This window comes from Phoenix dactylifera, chromosome 12 (genome assembly GCF_051530095.1).
Source record: "Phoenix dactylifera cultivar Ajwa chromosome 12, Ajwa_hap1_PhDact_Kaust_v1.1, whole genome shotgun sequence".
Taxonomy (NCBI): domain Eukaryota; kingdom Viridiplantae; phylum Streptophyta; class Magnoliopsida; order Arecales; family Arecaceae; genus Phoenix; species Phoenix dactylifera.
Genome location: NC_143201.1, coordinates 858,558 through 876,253, shown reverse-complemented (window position 1 = coordinate 876,253; position 17,696 = coordinate 858,558). Strand labels below are relative to the sequence as shown.

General features: G+C 36.1%; 1 protein-coding gene across 3 annotated transcripts; it reads left to right on the top strand.

Moving 5' to 3' along the window:
• The first annotated feature begins 4,174 nt into the window (after nucleotides 1-4,174).
• HEN2 (RNA helicase, ATP-dependent, SK12/DOB1 protein) lies at nucleotides 4,175-17,555 on the top strand. Of its 3 annotated transcripts, XM_008799949.6 has the most exons (18): nucleotides 4,175-4,365; nucleotides 4,491-4,664; nucleotides 5,123-6,253; nucleotides 8,508-8,822; nucleotides 9,110-9,214; nucleotides 9,469-9,537; nucleotides 10,378-10,545; nucleotides 10,638-10,709; nucleotides 10,784-10,900; nucleotides 11,273-11,497; nucleotides 11,636-11,794; nucleotides 14,366-14,455; nucleotides 14,557-14,652; nucleotides 15,072-15,225; nucleotides 15,333-15,481; nucleotides 15,567-15,662; nucleotides 16,402-16,494; nucleotides 16,755-17,555. In XM_008799949.6, exons 3-18 carry the CDS (start codon nucleotides 5,264-5,266, stop codon nucleotides 16,863-16,865), a joined length of 3,009 nt encoding a protein of 1,002 aa, XP_008798171.4. In that variant the 5' UTR covers nucleotides 4,175-4,365; nucleotides 4,491-4,664; nucleotides 5,123-5,263; the 3' UTR covers nucleotides 16,866-17,555. The 3 variants fall into 3 exon arrangements, with proteins under 3 accessions (XP_008798171.4, XP_008798172.4, XP_038985720.3); XM_008799950.6 differs by lacking the exon at nucleotides 4,491-4,664; XM_039129792.3 differs by lacking the exons at nucleotides 9,110-9,214; nucleotides 9,469-9,537 and having other exon boundaries at nucleotides 4,219-4,365.
• Nucleotides 17,556-17,696: the final 141 nt, after the last annotated feature.

Genomic DNA, 17,696 nt, shown 5'->3' with positions numbered 1-17,696 from the left:
ATATATATAATAAATAAAATAAAAAAATAATTTTGATATGATAAAATGACCATAAAAAGCATTGCTTTACATTATACAAAATAATACATTAAAATATAATATATATTAATACATAGATATATAATATAATATTATATTATTGTATTGTAATATAGTATTATTATAATATAATAATATAATATTATATAGTATAATATAGTTTGATATTATATAATATAACATATCAATGTATTATGATATAATGTAATATAATATTATATTTATAGTGTAATACAATAATAAAGATATAAAATATTATAATCATTATTGTTATATATTAATATATATATAAAAGGATATTTTTTGTAATTATAATATTTTATTATGAGTATTTTGGTCTAAAAAGAAAAAAATTACAAATCAAAACAGCTTTCACATACATACTAAAAGTATTTTTCCGAAGAAGCTCCAAAATGGAGCTTCTTATAAGAAGTTGTTTTAGCTTTCTAGTAAAGCTAAGGTAGTTTTCTGGGTTTTTTTACCAAATACTCATAATCCATCTAAAAGTACTTTTGGAAAGTCAGAAAATATTTTCCGGCCCACCAAAAGCTATGCCAAATGGAGCCTACACACGTGGGTACCTGATAGTAAGGATAAGTGGATCGAATATTCATTAGTCGCACATTTCCAATTTTGGGCCAAAAATGGATGGAATATTGGTTTAATTATACCCATATCCAATTTTATTTAATAAATAAAAATTATTTTCAAAATTAATATCTATATTTATTCTCAACAAATACTAGTATGGATGGAATATTATTAATATCTCTATTTATTCTAAATAGAAACAAATATTAATGGATTAATTATATATAATAATCAATTGAAACACGTTCCAATAGTGAGCATGAGGTCCATCCAATATTATTGTCCTAAATATCATGTTGAGCTGCAGTAACCAAAAAAAGTGAATTGGACCGTTCATCTAGATCTCTTTATAGCCCGCGGTACTTTAATAAATGGATAAAAACTCATGGAAATTGATGGGATAGGTTTACAAAGGAGCATCCGAATGAAGCATCTCGGGTGCTTTGATTTTGGAATGAAATATGTAAGATTATATAAATTCGTAAAGTTTATGCATTGGTCACTATTTCTATTTAGTCAAATTTAATCAGAAAGAAGAAGGACAAAAAAAGCTGTTCAAGAGGCCAACTCATACGCCTAATCATACAAGTAGATGTATGAATATATTTATAAAATACGGAATAATTTCAATCCCATGAGCACTAGTCTTTTTCTCTTAAATGAATTAATATGTTATTAATGAAAAAAATAAAATATTTCATCTAACAGATTACAGATGATACTTTAGGAGGCACTATCCAACAGTTAAAAGAAAATAAATATTAATTCCAAAAACAACCTCTCCAGCGATCAACGACCAATATTTCTATTTTATCTTCCGGATATCTTTTGTTGTATTTGTTAATCTCTCAGTTTGTAGTCTCTAGTCTCAATAGTGTTGCACTATACTTATTGCTTCCCAAAAAGACGTCACTCAGGCAGGAAAAGTCCTTGAAAGACAAGGCAACACGACCTAATGCTATCTATCCTTTCTAATTTGGATACCGATGGCATATCTATGTATTAACCCAATCTAGCTATCAAAATTTTTTCACCTTTCATTAAAGAGAACACTAACCATAGACTAATTTATTGATTTACTTATTTCTCCTTGTTCTCCTTAATTTTCTCAAAATTCATATGCTTAAATATGAAAAGAAGGACATTTGAGAGAATAATAATGGCCATTGAGAAGTCTCAAAGTTATGGGCATGCTTGGATGTTGAATTATGTCATCTATCTATAAAACCTCCTACTCTCCAGAATTTCCCAACGAAGGTGGTCTCACAAGAGAGCTCATATGATAATGGATGGATGGGATGCTCTTGAACATGATAAACATAATTGTTTCATTGAAACAAACGATTTTTGTTATCCCTAAAATTTAAGGATAATGCCTTCCATGATCGTTAAATTTCTTCATTTATTCCTTGCTTTTTACTGGGTGCTTTTTGGTTATAGGAGATCTTATCATTGATTAAGATTATTCAACACCCAAATAGGGTCTAGGAGTGTTTGAATGAGATTATGTAAGAATTAAAAAGGATGAACAGGAGATTGGCTTTGGTGGTAGCACGGTGAGATTGGGGCTGGTGATAATGGCATAGGGGAATGGTGGGATCAAATCAACACAATAGCGAAATGGTATTATGATGAGATTGTGATAGCACAGTAGTGAGATTATGCTGTTATAGTAACAAACATGGATATGAGAATTTTTTTTCTACCATGTATTTGAATTCATTTCCAAATCCGAAAAAATGAACTCCATTGTAGAAATCCATATTGAGACCTGTCAGATATGAGTTTTCTTTTTCAGATCTAATCTTATCCAGATATGAAATTTGATCCAGTCAGATTTAATTTCAACTGCTTTTAGCCCTAATTTCCATATAATGATCACAAAAGATAAGAAGAGCAAACTACAATATGATTCAAAGATTTGTTAGGAATTTTCCATTAGTTTTACATCCTTGAAATTATTAAAAAACGAAAATTTATGTACATATCCTTTCGTGAGAATGAATTAGTATGAAGTCCCTTGATTTACAACAAGTTTTGATGTTTTTTTAATGTGCGACACTATCAATATTAGAAAATGCATTTTGACTATATTTTTTTATTATTCGTTCATCCTTATAAATTTAATCTTCAGACATGGATTTCTCTTCACTCTCTCCCTTCTTATACTTTTGTTTCTTTCAAAAGACCAATTTGGGACTCTATCTTAGTTTTTGTAGCATTTGGATAGTGTTTATCACCTATGAGCTCCTACCTCCGAGTTTTTTTAATGTCAATTTCGACAGATATGTAATGGATGATGGTAAGAGAGGTGGAGCAGGTTTTATGATTAGAGCCCCAGACTCCAGACTTGTCACTGCTAGCGGTAGTTCGATCTTCAGTATTTCAATTTCAGAAGCAGAGCTAAGGACCGTTTGGGCTTGCTTTAGCTATGCTCGACGTATCCTAAGAGTTGACACCGTTTTGGTTGAGGGTGGTTATGCTACACTGATTGGTTGGATCTCGAGGTGGGCTAGAAAGGTGGGTACACACCTCTTGCTTTTGGATACATCGAGTTTGGCAAGAGGTTGCATCTCCTTTGTAGTGAGACATATCTATCGAGAGGCGAACAAGGTTGCGAATTGGGTGCCCTCTTTCGTGGCTGACTACTCTGGTTGGGTGTGTTTGAACCGATGTGATGCTTCCTCTGAGGGCTTTTGAGAACTTGTTGCTTTCTGACTCTCTTGGATGTATTCATATCAGAATGCTGAAAAACACCCGTCTTAGCAAAAAAAAAAAAAATCAATCGAGATGAAAATTGTTTGAGATAGAAGTGGTCAAACAATTTGGATATAAAAACCATGATTGGAGCATTGTGAGGGCTATGCCAAAATTGAGATTAAATATACACCAAAAAGTTATGCAAATTCGAAACTAACAATATTATCTCTTAATTTTAGTTATCACTTGTATATTAAAAATGTCATTCTTTTCTCTATAATGCATAATTTGTTTTCTCCTGCTAATGCTGGCCTATAGAAATATTTTGATGTATTTTTGGCTCAAACCTAACAATTTTTTTTTGGTCAAACTAGATAATATTAGAGTAAAACTAATTTGTGAAATCAATCTAAAACATCGACAGAAATATAGAAAAATATTGGCTCTGTCTTGAAATAAAAAAGGATAAAAATAAAAAAATATTTATCCTAAATCAAATTTCATTATCAGTAATAATATTGAAACTTCTATTTAAATAATATCTTTATCATATAACATAATATAACTTGGAATCTTATTTTCATTTTTCTTTTGCATCGCATGTGCCTGGTTGTTGGTATTACTTAAGCGGACTTTGTGAAGGAAGGCAGCATTTAAAAAATTTTAAAAAGTATGTAATTATATTTTTTTGATACAAACTAGATAATTATTTTAAAACTAGGCGAGTATTGGAAAAGGAATCTAGATCTGGACGTGTCAAAATGAAATTATCAAAACAGATAATTAAAATGACCAAAACACCCTCGTCAGGAGTATTTATTTTTCCCAACTCAAGTCGGCGCCCGTGGCTTCTCCGGTGTACAAAGCGAATCCCAGAAGGGACACGCTGGTCATTATATTTGGAAGCATCCGACCTTAGACCCGTTTGGCGGGCTCCTTTTCGGATCCCTTCTCTGAACGAAACCCGGCGATTCAGTGTTCTAGGGTTTTCGAATCGCCACGGCGTCGTCCGCCGCTCCTTCTTCGTGTCTCCCGGTAAGCAGTCTCCCTCCCGAACCCTAACCCTGCTTCCTTCGCGTCTCCCGGTCAGCAGTCTTTGTTCCGAACCCTAAGTCGTTGTTTCCTCTATGACTTCATCTAATGGGAAAAAAAAACACTAGCCCGGAGCTGTGTCCAGCGCCGGATTCCGGCTCATTCGCGGCAGATTTCGGCGTCTTCGAGACTACGTTGGTCGGGATTTTGGTGAAAACCCTAGCTCGGAGGAAGGAATCTTGCTTCTGAAACTCGAATTGAGATCAGCAACCAATCGAAGTTCCTCCTCATATTGGATTTCTGTGAGAAAATCATTTTTATTGTTTGATCTTTTCATTTATTTTTTGTCATCCTCGGAGTGTCTAAGCTGTCGCAAGAACCCTAGTGTTCTTTTCTTTTCTTGTGGGTCTCTTGTTACAGAGCAGCAAGTTTAGTGGAATCAGCGTGCTGTTCCCGGCATTTTGCTGCCCGTTGAATTCAAGAACCCTAGTTTGTGCGAGATATTGTTTTTATTCGGATTACCTTTTTCAAGACATATTTTCTTTGGTGAATTTGAAAGCGTGTCTGCTTATTTATTTGAAGGCTATCATGGTTAAAGAAGTTCACATGTCATATATCTATCTATCTATCTATTATAACTGAGGATTAAAAAAATTCAAAATTATTGCGGTATTTGAATGTTTATAATACCTAGTTATAACTTTAGAAATTCTCCATTATCTGCAATGTCGAGCTTGATTTTTTTTTTTTTTAAATTCAGAGAGACCAGCGAAAGGGCTGTACTTACTATATTTAATGTCAAAAAGAATAAATATCGTTAAGAGGACAACTAGATCAAGTTTAGTGTTGAAGAGATTTGGGTCTGCCTCCTCCACATTATCTGGTAAGCCCTGCTTGTAAGATGGAGGAAGCTTTGATTCCTGGCAAGCGGAAAGTGCCTGAGCAAGATTCAGAGGGCAAATCTGCATTCATCAATGAGGCTGCAAAGCCTAAATCGGTTCCAAAACGAAGAAATCTTTCCCGCTCGTGCATTCATGAAGTTGCTGTTCCTAATGGATATGCTTCTTCCAAAGATGAATCCATCCATGGAACCCTGTCCAATCCAGTCTATAATGGCAAGATGGCCAAAACCTACCCGTTTGAATTAGACCCCTTCCAGCGTGTATCGGTGGCATGCCTGGAAAGGAATGAATCTGTCTTAGTATCAGCACACACTTCAGCGGGGAAGACTGCAGTTGCTGAGTATGCTATTGCAATGTCATTTAGAGACAAGCAGAGAGTCATTTACACCTCACCTTTGAAGGCTCTGAGCAATCAGAAGTACAGAGAGCTCAGTCAGGAGTTCTCTGATGTTGGCCTGATGACTGGTGATGTCACCCTTGCACCAAACGCCAGCTGCTTAGTCATGACGACAGAAATTCTCAGAGGGATGCTCTACAGAGGTTCTGAGGTGATAAAGGAAGTAGCTTGGGTTATCTTTGATGAAATTCACTATATGAAGGATCGGGAGAGAGGGGTTGTTTGGGAAGAGAGTATAATATTCTTGCCCCCTGCAATTAAGATGGTTTTTCTCTCTGCCACCATGTCGAATGCCACAGAGTTTGCTGAGTGGATATGTAATCTGCACAAGCAGCCCTGTCACGTGGTGTATACAGACTACAGACCCACGCCATTGCAACATTATTTGTTTCCGATGGGTGGGTCGGGTTTGTACCTCGTTGTGGATGAGAACGAGCAGTTTAAAGAGGAGAATTTCATGAAGATGCAGGACACATTCACAAAGCAAAAGAGTCATTCGGATGGGAATAGGAGTGGTGGTGCCAAAGCCGGTGGTAGGATTGCAAAGGGTGGGACTGCTTCCACGGGTTCTGACATCTACAAAATTGTAAAGGTGCACTTTTTTTAGCATGTTATTTTTTTCGGTCTTGGATTTCTTGAATATTTGCTTATGGCAACTCATACGCATGATGCAACCATATTTACGGTTGTATTCTGATGCCAACAAATTTAAGGTAATTTTTTCATGTGTTATGCAATTCTCAGGTTCCTGATGCGTTTGAAATCTATAATTTTTAACTTAAACAACTTTTTATTGTATTTCCAAGCATCAGATGACATAATTGCAATATGCTCGCATGCATATATGACATTATCCATCTCTAAGAAATTGATATCATATCGCTGTTCTTTGTTACTGTGATGCTGTTTATAGTCATGGGTAGTTTTTCTGATATGACATAGGGATGGCTGAGGGCAGGATGTGGGTTGGGTTTTTGGGGAGACAGATGTTTGGAGGGTGTGTAGAAAGGGAAAGATGAGGTTAAGCATCATTGTGGGTGGGTTACAAAAGAACAAGTTGAGATAGGGCGCATATTGTTAAGTTTTTACTTCCTTAAATATGAGACTTTGAATGGATGTGATTTTTTAACCTTAATGTGATTATGTATGTGAGAGAGTGTGTCAGAGAGAGAGAGTCACGAGATTTAAAAATTTAGGATAGCAAAGGCTGGTGAAATTGGATAATTTAGGAGAGAGAAGGGGGCAAGATTATATGATATTTTAGATAATTAAATTAGGAAGGAGGCAATTATTTAAGCTATAAGGAGGTCTAAGTCATGCTATTTCTTATATTTAAACATGTTTGCCACTGTGGTCTCACCAAGAAAATTAATGGAAATACTGGGGTTATACCAGAAAAGGAGGATTAGGGATAGAAATGTGTCTACACAGGGTGAGAAACCAAGTAGAGTTTCTTAAAGAAAAAGGACATGGCATTTCTATTATTTTCTAAAATATTCTCCTCAATTAAGGGGAAAAGAAAGAGTAGGGAGGTTATTCTGGAAAGAAAGGTTGACAAACTTGATATCCTGAGTATCCCTAAAATTTAGAATTCTTTTTTTAAAAAAATATAGTTTAGATTAGGTGCTTTTGCAAAGCGTTTGGTGTTGCATTTGGGCCAATTGCATGCTTGATTCTCCAAAATCCAAGTTCCAACTACAGACCTTTTCGATTGATGTTGGTTGCAGCAAGAGGCACACCTTTGCATATAAATGAATGAGCAGCTGATCTGTTAACTGAAATTTGCTGGCCATACATTAGCATATGAGCTAGGAGGGGTAATCAGGGATTGCATATACAATTTCTGGATTTTCATACAACATAACCAGCAGGAAGACTCAGCTCATGTGGGCTTTAAGTGGCTTGTCTATGCAGTGTTGTCAAAGGTGTGACTAAGGCGCAAAGTGCCACCTTCACACCTTGCCTATCTCAAGGTGAGGTGACTTAGGCAGTTAAAAAGTGTCTCTTCTGCGCCTCACAAAGAAGACAGGTGCAAAAACTGTTATACTATATTTAGTCGCAACTGTCCGTCATATTCTTTTGATTGAGATTTTGCAAAAAGCAGAGAGAGAAGAGTAGAGAGGTGGAGCAAAGGAGAGAAAGAGGTGGACACATCCAGGGTTTGGGCCAGGCTTCTCTACCATGCGGCAAGTCCCATGTTCATTTTCCTCTGCTTCCTTTTCTTCTCTCTCTTTATTTTCTTTGGGCAATGGAGTCAATATTCTTCTTCTTCTTAATTTGGAATGGCATCACATAAATTGGTTATTGTATATTTTCATGGACTGGGCAACCAGCCAAATGACCTTAAATTGGTCTTTAATTTGTACAGCTATTATAACAGCCATAGTAGAATCTGGAAAGTGATTGCACTAATGAGTTCTGTTATCCTTATGAGTTATTTCGAAATTAGTTATTAAGTAATGGTATTCAGCACAGTATAGAATTTGAGTATCTCCATGAAATATACAAACATTTTAGTCATCATCTTAGATATAAGCAAATGCTACTTTTCTTATTGGCTTTACATTTTATTGTTTTTTTAGAAAATGTGATAATCCTGCTTGTACCAGTAAGATAATATGTAAAAGGTTCTATGAGAACTTTGCCTTACCAATTCAAATCGACAAAGTTTTGTAAAACACATACATTTTTGTATATGTGTGATATTTACTCCCTTTCTTATCAATCCTCTTTTTTTTTTCATAAACCACCGAATGAACAATTCTGGAAGCTGGGTAGTTTGTCTTCATGGTTTCACTATAACTTCTTTATCCTTTTGGTGCTTAATCTGGAAACATTTTTCACAGATGATTATGGAACGAAAATTTCAACCGGTGATTGTTTTCAGCTTTAGTAGAAGAGAGTGTGAGCAACATGCCATGTCCATGTCAAAGCTTGACTTTAATTCCCAAGAAGAAAAAGATGTTGTTGAACAGGTTTTCCGAAATGCTGTGCTGTGCTTGAATGAAGAAGATAGAACTTTGCCTGCGATAGAGTTGATGCTGCCTCTTCTTCAAAGAGGTATTGCAGTGCACCATTCTGGACTACTTCCAATAATTAAGGAATTGGTGGAGCTTCTGTTCCAGGAAGGCCTAGTAAAAGCACTTTTTGCTACTGAAACAGTACGTTTCTTTTTTTTCGCTCTTCTGGCATGTCGGTTATTTTCCATAACAATCTGTTCTATTAAATGTATGTCTTGAGAGTGCTTAGCATTGGTGACTGCTAATCTGGAAAACCTATCCAAAATATAAGTTGTTAGTTGGCATTTTCTGGATTGTTTATTTGCACAAGAAGCTTTCTTTTTCTTTATCTGATTAATAGCTGTAGTTTGGACAAACATGATATCTGCCCGCTTCTCAGTTTCAGGAAGGACTTCGAAATCTTTAACTGTGTTCTTTTGCATATGCAGTTTGCTATGGGTTTGAATATGCCAGCAAAAACTGTTGTTTTCACATCTGTCAAGAAATGGGATGGTGATAGCAATCGGTACATTGGCTCTGGAGAATATATCCAGGTAAATAGCACCATGTGACTACATCACATGACATCAAAGTGATAAGAAAAAGAAAGTGTAGAGAAAGTCAGAGGGAGCAAGAAGATAAGGGAATTTTAGGGAGGGAGGGGAGGGTGTGCAATACAATAACAAATAAACTAGGATTTAAAAGAATGGTCATATGTTGCACCACTTTTTGTGGATATTTTTGACAGTGTTTTCACTGTGAATGCTCACTGTCATTCATTATCTTCTGCTACCTGTTTCATGGATAGATGAGTGGAAGAGCTGGACGTCGTGGCAAAGATGAACGTGGCATATGTATTATAATGATTGATGAGAAGGTATGGTGTGTCATAATTACCTACCTTACGGTCTGTGTTCCACAGTTTTGTTTGTTGTTATGTTCCCTTCTGATATTTTTATCATGAAAGTAACTATGATTGTTCTCAATATTTGAAGATGTCCTTGCTAGATTTGTTGAAGGATAACAAATATAGAAGACCTGATTGTTAGTATAAAAAATTTTGTTTTTGACAAGGACTTCTTAGTTATCATAAAATCATGGGACAAACAAAAGAGTGGTTGCAGTCAATATCTAAATGACCAGTCTTATAGGTATTGCACTATCTGCTTGTGCTGTTGTGTTTGCAGGAGCGGCTGAACACCACATGATTAGACTATTAGCTTCCCAAATGTTAGCCAGAGTATACATCTTCTATTGTAGTTGAGTCAATTTACAACAACACTGGTTCGGTGGTTCTCATTACCTAGAAGTGTCTGCTGGTGCAGACGAAACTTCTTGTAAATGTTGCTATAAGTAAATTTATTATGGAAAAGCATTCTTACATATACAATAAAAGGATACAGTTGTTTATGAGGAATAGGAGAGCATAGGAGAGCACTATAGCAGATGTCAAGTCTTTTTACACTGCTTTTCTTATTATTTTTACTTTTATTATCATCATTATTATTATTGTTTTTATGATCACTATCTGTTAGTGTTTGTTAACATTGAGATTATAATGCCTGTGTCATTGGTAAATATGTAATTCCAGTGATCTAGGCAGAAACTTGTAAAAGTCTTCATGATTTTTTTTTTAAATATCTAGATATTCTTTTGAGTTTCTATTGCATATTTCAAAAATAAAGGTTCACAATTCTTGTTATTTTTTCCTCTTCAGATGGAAATGAATGCTCTTAAGGACATGGTTTTAGGTAAACCTGCTCCATTGGTCAGTACTTTCAGACTGAGCTATTATTCAATTTTGAATTTGATGAGCCGTGCCGAGGGCCAGTTTACTGCTGAACATGTCATCAAAAATTCATTCCACCAATTTCAGTATGAGAAGGTTGCCTTTAGAACCTTCATATTTTGTGACTTTGTTAATTTATCAAGCATTGCGTTTCACCATTCAAAAAATAATTTGACATTTCAATTCAGGCACTGCCAGATATGGGGCTAAGGATCTCAAAGTTGGAGAAAGAGGCTGCTATGCTTGATTCTTCCGGAGAGGTATATCTTGTATCAGTAAATGATTTGTACTTGCATAATATGTAGATTGAACTTCAATTTGTTTCATGTTGCAGACCGAACTTGCTGAATATCACAAGCTGGGACTTGATATAGCTCAACTAGAAAAGAGGATTATGTCTGAGATCACCAGACCTGAACGGGTTCTGCTATATTTGGTCCCTGGTAGGCTGGTATGTTTTCAGCATACTATTGTATCGCTTTTTGTATTGTTAATATTACAATTTTATTTAGTATTATTTACTTGTTCTCCCTGTTGATTCTAAGTTATCTATATACATCAAACACTGTCCTCAAGCTGGGCACTATTTGTATTAGATTATTTGCACAATATTGTGCTTGTCATCTTTGTACAGGCAAATGATTGTGATCTTAGTGAAAACTTCAGTTTTTTTTTTCAGAAATGATGGTTGAAATGTCCGTATTTGCTTCCTTCGTTTTGTTGCTGACAAATTTCACATATGTTGCAGAAGTGCTTTTTTAATCGAACCATATGCTGTTGGCTTTAAACAATTTCTTTCAACTGATAGAGTTCAGTGCTGCAGGTTAAAGTGCGAGATGGTGGAACAGATTGGGGTTGGGGAGTGGTGGTAAATGTGGTAAAAAAGCCTCCTGCAGCATCAAGTACATTGCCTTCTTCATTGGCCTCTTCTCGTGGTCTTGGTTACATTGTGGATACTCTGCTACACTGCTCTCCTGGTTTAAGTGAAAATGGTTCACGTCCAAAGCCATGCCCACCTCATCCTGGGGAAAAGGGCGAAATGCATGTGGTGAGTTGAAGCTCATGGAAGAACAATTTTAGCAGGGTCCGTTCATATTACTTTCTAGTTTGGCAGCTGAAGTTAAAAGATAAGTTGAAGATGTTTCACTTGTATGGACAAGCTGATTATATTATGAATTATTTGCAGGTTCCTGTACCATTGCCCCTAATTTCCAGTCTCAGCAGTATAAGAATTGCAATACCTTCTGACCTCCGACCACCCGAAGCAAGACAAACTGTACTTCTTGCAGTGCAAGAGTTGGGAAAGCGTTATCCCCAAGGACTTCCAAAACTTCATCCGGTTAAAGTATTCTTCAAACTGTTTCCTTTTATATTTTAAGTGCCAATTGCTGTTGTTATTCATGCAATTGATGCATGAAAATTAATACCACATACTTTATTGATTTAATTTCTCCTTCACTTCTATGCATGTTTTCTAGGCTGTGTATGGTATGGATGAAATTCTTAAGTTAACTAAGGCCATTCATGGATGCTGGTTGAGTTGTGAGAAAGAGAAGGGGGGAGTCAGTATTTTAACCAGCCAAACACCACCCAAAAAGTGGTGGAAAAAATTATCCGATCAAAGGCTTGAGAAGGTATTTAAGTTGGATAATTTTATGTCAAGGGAGAGGATTAAATAAAGTTAACCACTAGAGCTCTTTTTTTTCTCTTTCTTTACTTTTTCAACTTCTCCCAACTTGTCCCCCTAACTATGGGAATGTCAACCAAACAGCGAATAACTTTTGTTTACTGGTTAGCTGGTTGGGGAGTGGTTATAAATGGTTAAATCTATCTACCACCTGGTAAGCTATCTGTTGCTAAATCTATCATTTAGCAGTAGATGTTAAACCTAAATATATTCTAAAATGATGAGAAATGTCAAGCGAATATTGACACAGAGTATAAATGATGATAGAATATATATTGAGAATATCACATGATATGATTTGAATATATTGCAGTTTAGTAGTGTAGATTTATGCTTTCAAAGCTCCGTTTTTTTCTCAAACTCATATGAAAGCTTATTTGTTTGATATATTGATCTCTATTTTATAAATGTATAAATGGCACAAGAATGGTACTGAAGAATCCTCCTGCCTTCCATCATATGGTGTCAATCCCTGTTCAAAAGTCAAAGATACAGATGGTTTAGTTAATATAAGTTCTCTTCCCCTTAGTTCCATGTGTCTTACGCCCCTAGCTGCAGAGGCATATGGTGGAAGCATTTTGTGATAGGATGACATGGTTCAGACTTCAAACCCAAAAATGGGTCTTCTAGCAAATTCATGGAGGGAATCACGTCGTGACCTAAGAGTGCTTCTTGGTGGAGTCTTGAAGACTTTTATCTTTGCTGTAGGAGCCAGGCTCACTTTCGTAGTAGGAATGATAAGCTTATTTAGCTTGTTCTCTTATTTGGTTAGGGAAGAAAGGCAGGTGGACTGCCTTTTCTTGCTAAAGGAACAGTGATAACACTATTTATTTATTTATTTTGTTCTTTTTTTTCCTTATGATCCTATAATAGATAAAGATCACAATATGCATTTTTATTAGCTCTAGAATCAAGGTTCACCGTATCGGTACCGGCCCCCTATCGTAATCATCCTATTACAGTGTCGGTACGCCCGATTCTCTCGGTACGCCCTGTTCGGCGTAGAGTTAGAGACCGGATAATGAAAATTTAGAATTTCTGTTGCAATCAGTTATGAAACTATGTTAGTGGTCTTGCTGTGAAGAAAAAAATAGAATGCCGGAAGTTAGAATCTTCAGGGCTGCTCATGGGAAACAATATTGTTAAGTATGCTCCAAATTTATATAGTGGTACAATTATGAGGTTCCCAATGGTAGATTTATTAGAGTTTACTTCATGTACGGATTTTGATCTTGTTATATCATTCATGTTAAATCCAAAATACATAGTAAAATTATATGACATACTGCAGATAATCTGTAGTAAGACTGCATCAAAGCCAAATACAAATGGGTTCCACTGTTCTTTGCTTGTAATTTGGATCCCTCTACGTCAACATGGGAGTGCCTAAAATATGTCCCCCCTGAAGACTGAGTTTTGAGAGCATATGGGTAGGTTGAATCTTAAGTTGCATTTTGTCATGTCTTTTTTCCTTCATATTTTATCTTTTCACACCCTTGCTTATTTAATTTTATTCTAAATGAAAGGTAGTGTAAACCAACTTTTCTTTCACTGAGGTTATGGTATGTTGATTTGGCGGTGCCAGTCTTTGAAATTGAGGTAATGAGGGTCAAAATAATGCAGATGTTGCTGGGGGGAGAGTTGAAGTGCTCAACTGTAAAAAATGCATGGTGCCTGCAGAATGTAGTTGGAGAACACGACCTTTAATGATTGGTATCCAGTTTAACGAAACAGAGGGAGAGGTTTTGGAGAGTTCAGTGGTTTGGTCACTCTCCACCTTTTTCCCTCTACTGAGTGAGAGGTAGTTTAAGAAGTTCTCAAATTTAGAAAGGTAATAGTTGCCCCTTTAGAGTGATTTGAGGAATGGAAATACTTTGGAACTTGGTTCCTATTACCATCCTGTGTTGATGTGGAAGTATGGAAATATCATAAATTGGAAGCAAAGATACATTTATGATTGTATCGCTTTGATCTGCAAACAATGTTATGAAGCCTAGATCTCAGCAAAAATGAGGTGTTAGGGCAGCTGGATAACATGTAGATACCATCCAGTTTATGGGTGGATTTTGGGGTATGGTTCTTAGGTGTTCAATTTCCTATTTTTGTCCAAGTGATGCTCAAATGTTTCTTTTTTCCCCCTCAATTATCAATTATTGCTTTAGTTTATTTATCATTATATCCAATATTTTTGAATTTTGTATCTGTTTTGATCATTTGGTGTTTCTTTAGGATATAGGTATTAAAGACCCAGAGCTTGTTGATTTGGTTCATCAAGTTGAAGAACTGGAGCAAAAATTATATTCTCATCCGTTGCATAAGGTTTGCATTAACTGAGTTTTTCTTAAACATCTGGAAACTGATGGACCTCTTGGATGTTATTGACCAATATAATAATGCATTGTGCACACTGTGCCCTACAGTCTGGTCAAAGTGAGCAGCAGTTCCAATGGTATCAGAGAAAAGCAGAAGTGAATCATGAAATCCAACAGCTCAAGTCGAAGATGCGGGAGTCACAGGTAATAAACTTCTTCTTGATGTTTATCATTTTCGATACAATTTTCCCCTCCTTTTTTCGTAAGTGTCAGCTCTTCTGTTTCATTTTGTGCATGCGTGGTGCGGTTAGTGTTTTGTTTGTTTTTCCTGCCTATCTTGAATTTTGCATCTACTTGATGCATCTTCTTGATATTCTTTTGTGTTCATGTTCTTATATGCTATGATATTATTTATTCCCTAGTTTTCTATAATAAGCAACCAGTAACTGGGTAGAATACTCTGTACTTTATGAAACCAAATCATGCATAATTTGTAAGAATTTTCTTAATAATGCATTACAAAAGTATTGTATGTATCTGTTGATAAATGCAGGTGTTGGAGTTTATTGAGATCTCTGATCAATTCTTATTAGAAGATTGCTTACCTTTTTTTTTATGTGCAGTTACAAAAATTTCGCGATGAACTGAAAAATCGTTCGCGTGTTCTAAAGATGCTTGGTCATATTGATGCTGATGGGGTATTGCAATTAAAAGGACGTGCAGCCTGTTTAATAGATACGGGGGACGAACTTCTTGTCACTGAGCTGATGTTTAATGGTGCCTTTTCAAGCTGATAGTCCCCCCCCCCCCCCAAATATCTTGTTATGCATAGTTAATGTTAATGCTATATTGTCTATATGAGATCTTATTGAGTGGTTGATCAGGTACATTTAATGATCTTGATCATCATCAAGTTGCTGCTCTTGTGAGCTGCTTTATCCCTTGTGACAAATCAAATGAACAAATACATCTGAGAAATGAGCTTGCGAAACCTTTACAGCAACTTCAGGACAGTGCAAGAAGGATTGCTGAGGTTTGATAGTTTTCTGTCTGTCCATTTTCATTCATGAAAGTTGTCTACATGCTTTACACTGATGAAATCTGGGATGTAAATGCAGATACAACGTGAATGCAAATTGGACATAAATGTGGATGAATATGTGGAATCAACTGCTAGACCATACCTCATGGATGTGATTTATTGTTGGTCAAAGGTAGGTTTATTTTTTGTGCATGTACATACATGCCTGCCTGCCTGCATAAATTAATAAATCAATAAATGTACATGCATGCCTGCATAAATAAATAAGTCAATAACAAAGTCATTACATGTTTCTTGGTTGCCCCCCCCCCCCCCTCCCTTTTTTTCAAAATCTTCTTTGCTATCTTGTTTCTTCTTGCGAAAAACCTTTTTCATGCCTTTTGCAAATTGTCATTTAATGTTAAACGGTTATCTTGCACTTATTTTATCCTTTTTTTTTGTTTTTTAGAAAACTTATCTACTTATAATTGATGAGTAGAACGCTTTTGCAATAGAGGTATATGTATTATGGATAGTTATATTCCATGGTATTTCAATTGACTAGCTATGTTTGCAATTAGGGACACAGAGTAGATGATATTGGGATGGCGTGCTTCTTTGCTTCTTTCCTTGAATATTATTTATTTGCTGTCTTGTTTCTTCTTGCGAAAAAAAACCTTTTTTTACGCTCTTACAGAATGTCATTTAATATTAAATGGCTATGTTACGCTTGTTTTATCTTCATTCTTACTGACTCTGAGAATCTATATGAAATTTTTACTTGTCTACGATTGATTACAAGAAAACATTTGGAATAAAGGCATATGTTGTGCATGCCTTTTCTTTAATGGAACTTCATTACTGTGCCTGCATTTTGGATAAGCTCTATCTTATGGCATTTCGATTAACTAGCTATGTAATTTTGCAATCAGGGGGCATCATTTGGTGAGGTAATCGAAATGACTGATATTTTTGAAGGCAGCATCATACGCCTTGCAAGGAGGCTGGATGAATTCTTGAATCAGGTAATGATCATCTGAGTGCCGGTCATAAATTTTGTATCTTTCTTCTAGTATCTTTTGTTTTTTCTTTTATCTTTTTAGCCCATTTTTTTTAAAATTTATGCTTGAGTCTTCTTTAATGAGATGCAGGATGTGTCTGAGGATTAGAGATCTATTAGTTTCATTGATGTTCCATGTGGTTTCATGGAGCAATCAATGTTCCATATTTTTTCTATGGACCTAATTCTTTTTCTACTGATTGATTTCGTGATGCCGTTGCCCAGTTGCGTGCTGCTGCTCATGCCGTTGGAGAGGTTGATCTGGAGAAGAAGTTTGAAGCAGGCAGTGAGAGCCTTCGACGAGGTATAATGTTTGCCAACTCCCTGTACTTGTGAGAGCGGATCCTGAACCAAAAACATCTAACCATGTATGTGTCATCGAAATAGCCCTAGTTTCTGATGTTAGGCTCGCTCCAGTAGGCCCGATCACTCATTGTTACTAATATCCATGTTGTATATGAGGTTCCTGGAAAGAGGTTTTGCTGCTGCAAAAAGCAAAACATTTTTTGCAGATCAATGGAGTTAGATTTTTGGGTCCTTGGTTTTGAATATATGTTTAAGGAACACGCAATCTAAGGCTAATCCTCCAGATGGTCATGAATTTGGCATTTAAAAGGACAAGAGAGCATCGTCTTGTTACGCTGTTCCTGGATTTAGTTTTCCACTCGACGACAGTTTGACCCTTACAGCTTCCGTAATTGCTCGGTCCCGAGCCTGGGTCATCAGTCGTTCCTAGTTGTTTCTTACTTCACCGTGCTGGTTCAAGGCTGCCGAGTGAATGCGCTGTTGCTGAGGGGCGTGTGAGAGTATATTCGATGAGGTTGGTCCGGCAGTCTGTACCCTGTTTGCGGCATCTTTGGGGATCATCCATTTTCTAATCGGTCCTGTATTTTAGACTCAGTTGTAATATTTTATCATACCGTTTCTAAACTAACTAATGCCCGGTGAGATTTCCCGGGTAATCTGTCGCAGCTGCTCTCAGATACTGTAGAGCCATAATTTAAACGGTAAGTTGATAGACTATAACTTTTAGTTTGTTTGGGATTTTAGCACCCATCCAAGTTTCAAAGTTTCTTAAATTCTCAGTCTCTATAGCGGCTGTACATATTTATTCTCCAATTCTTATTTCGTTACAAAAACCTGTATATAACCATATATAAGTGGTTG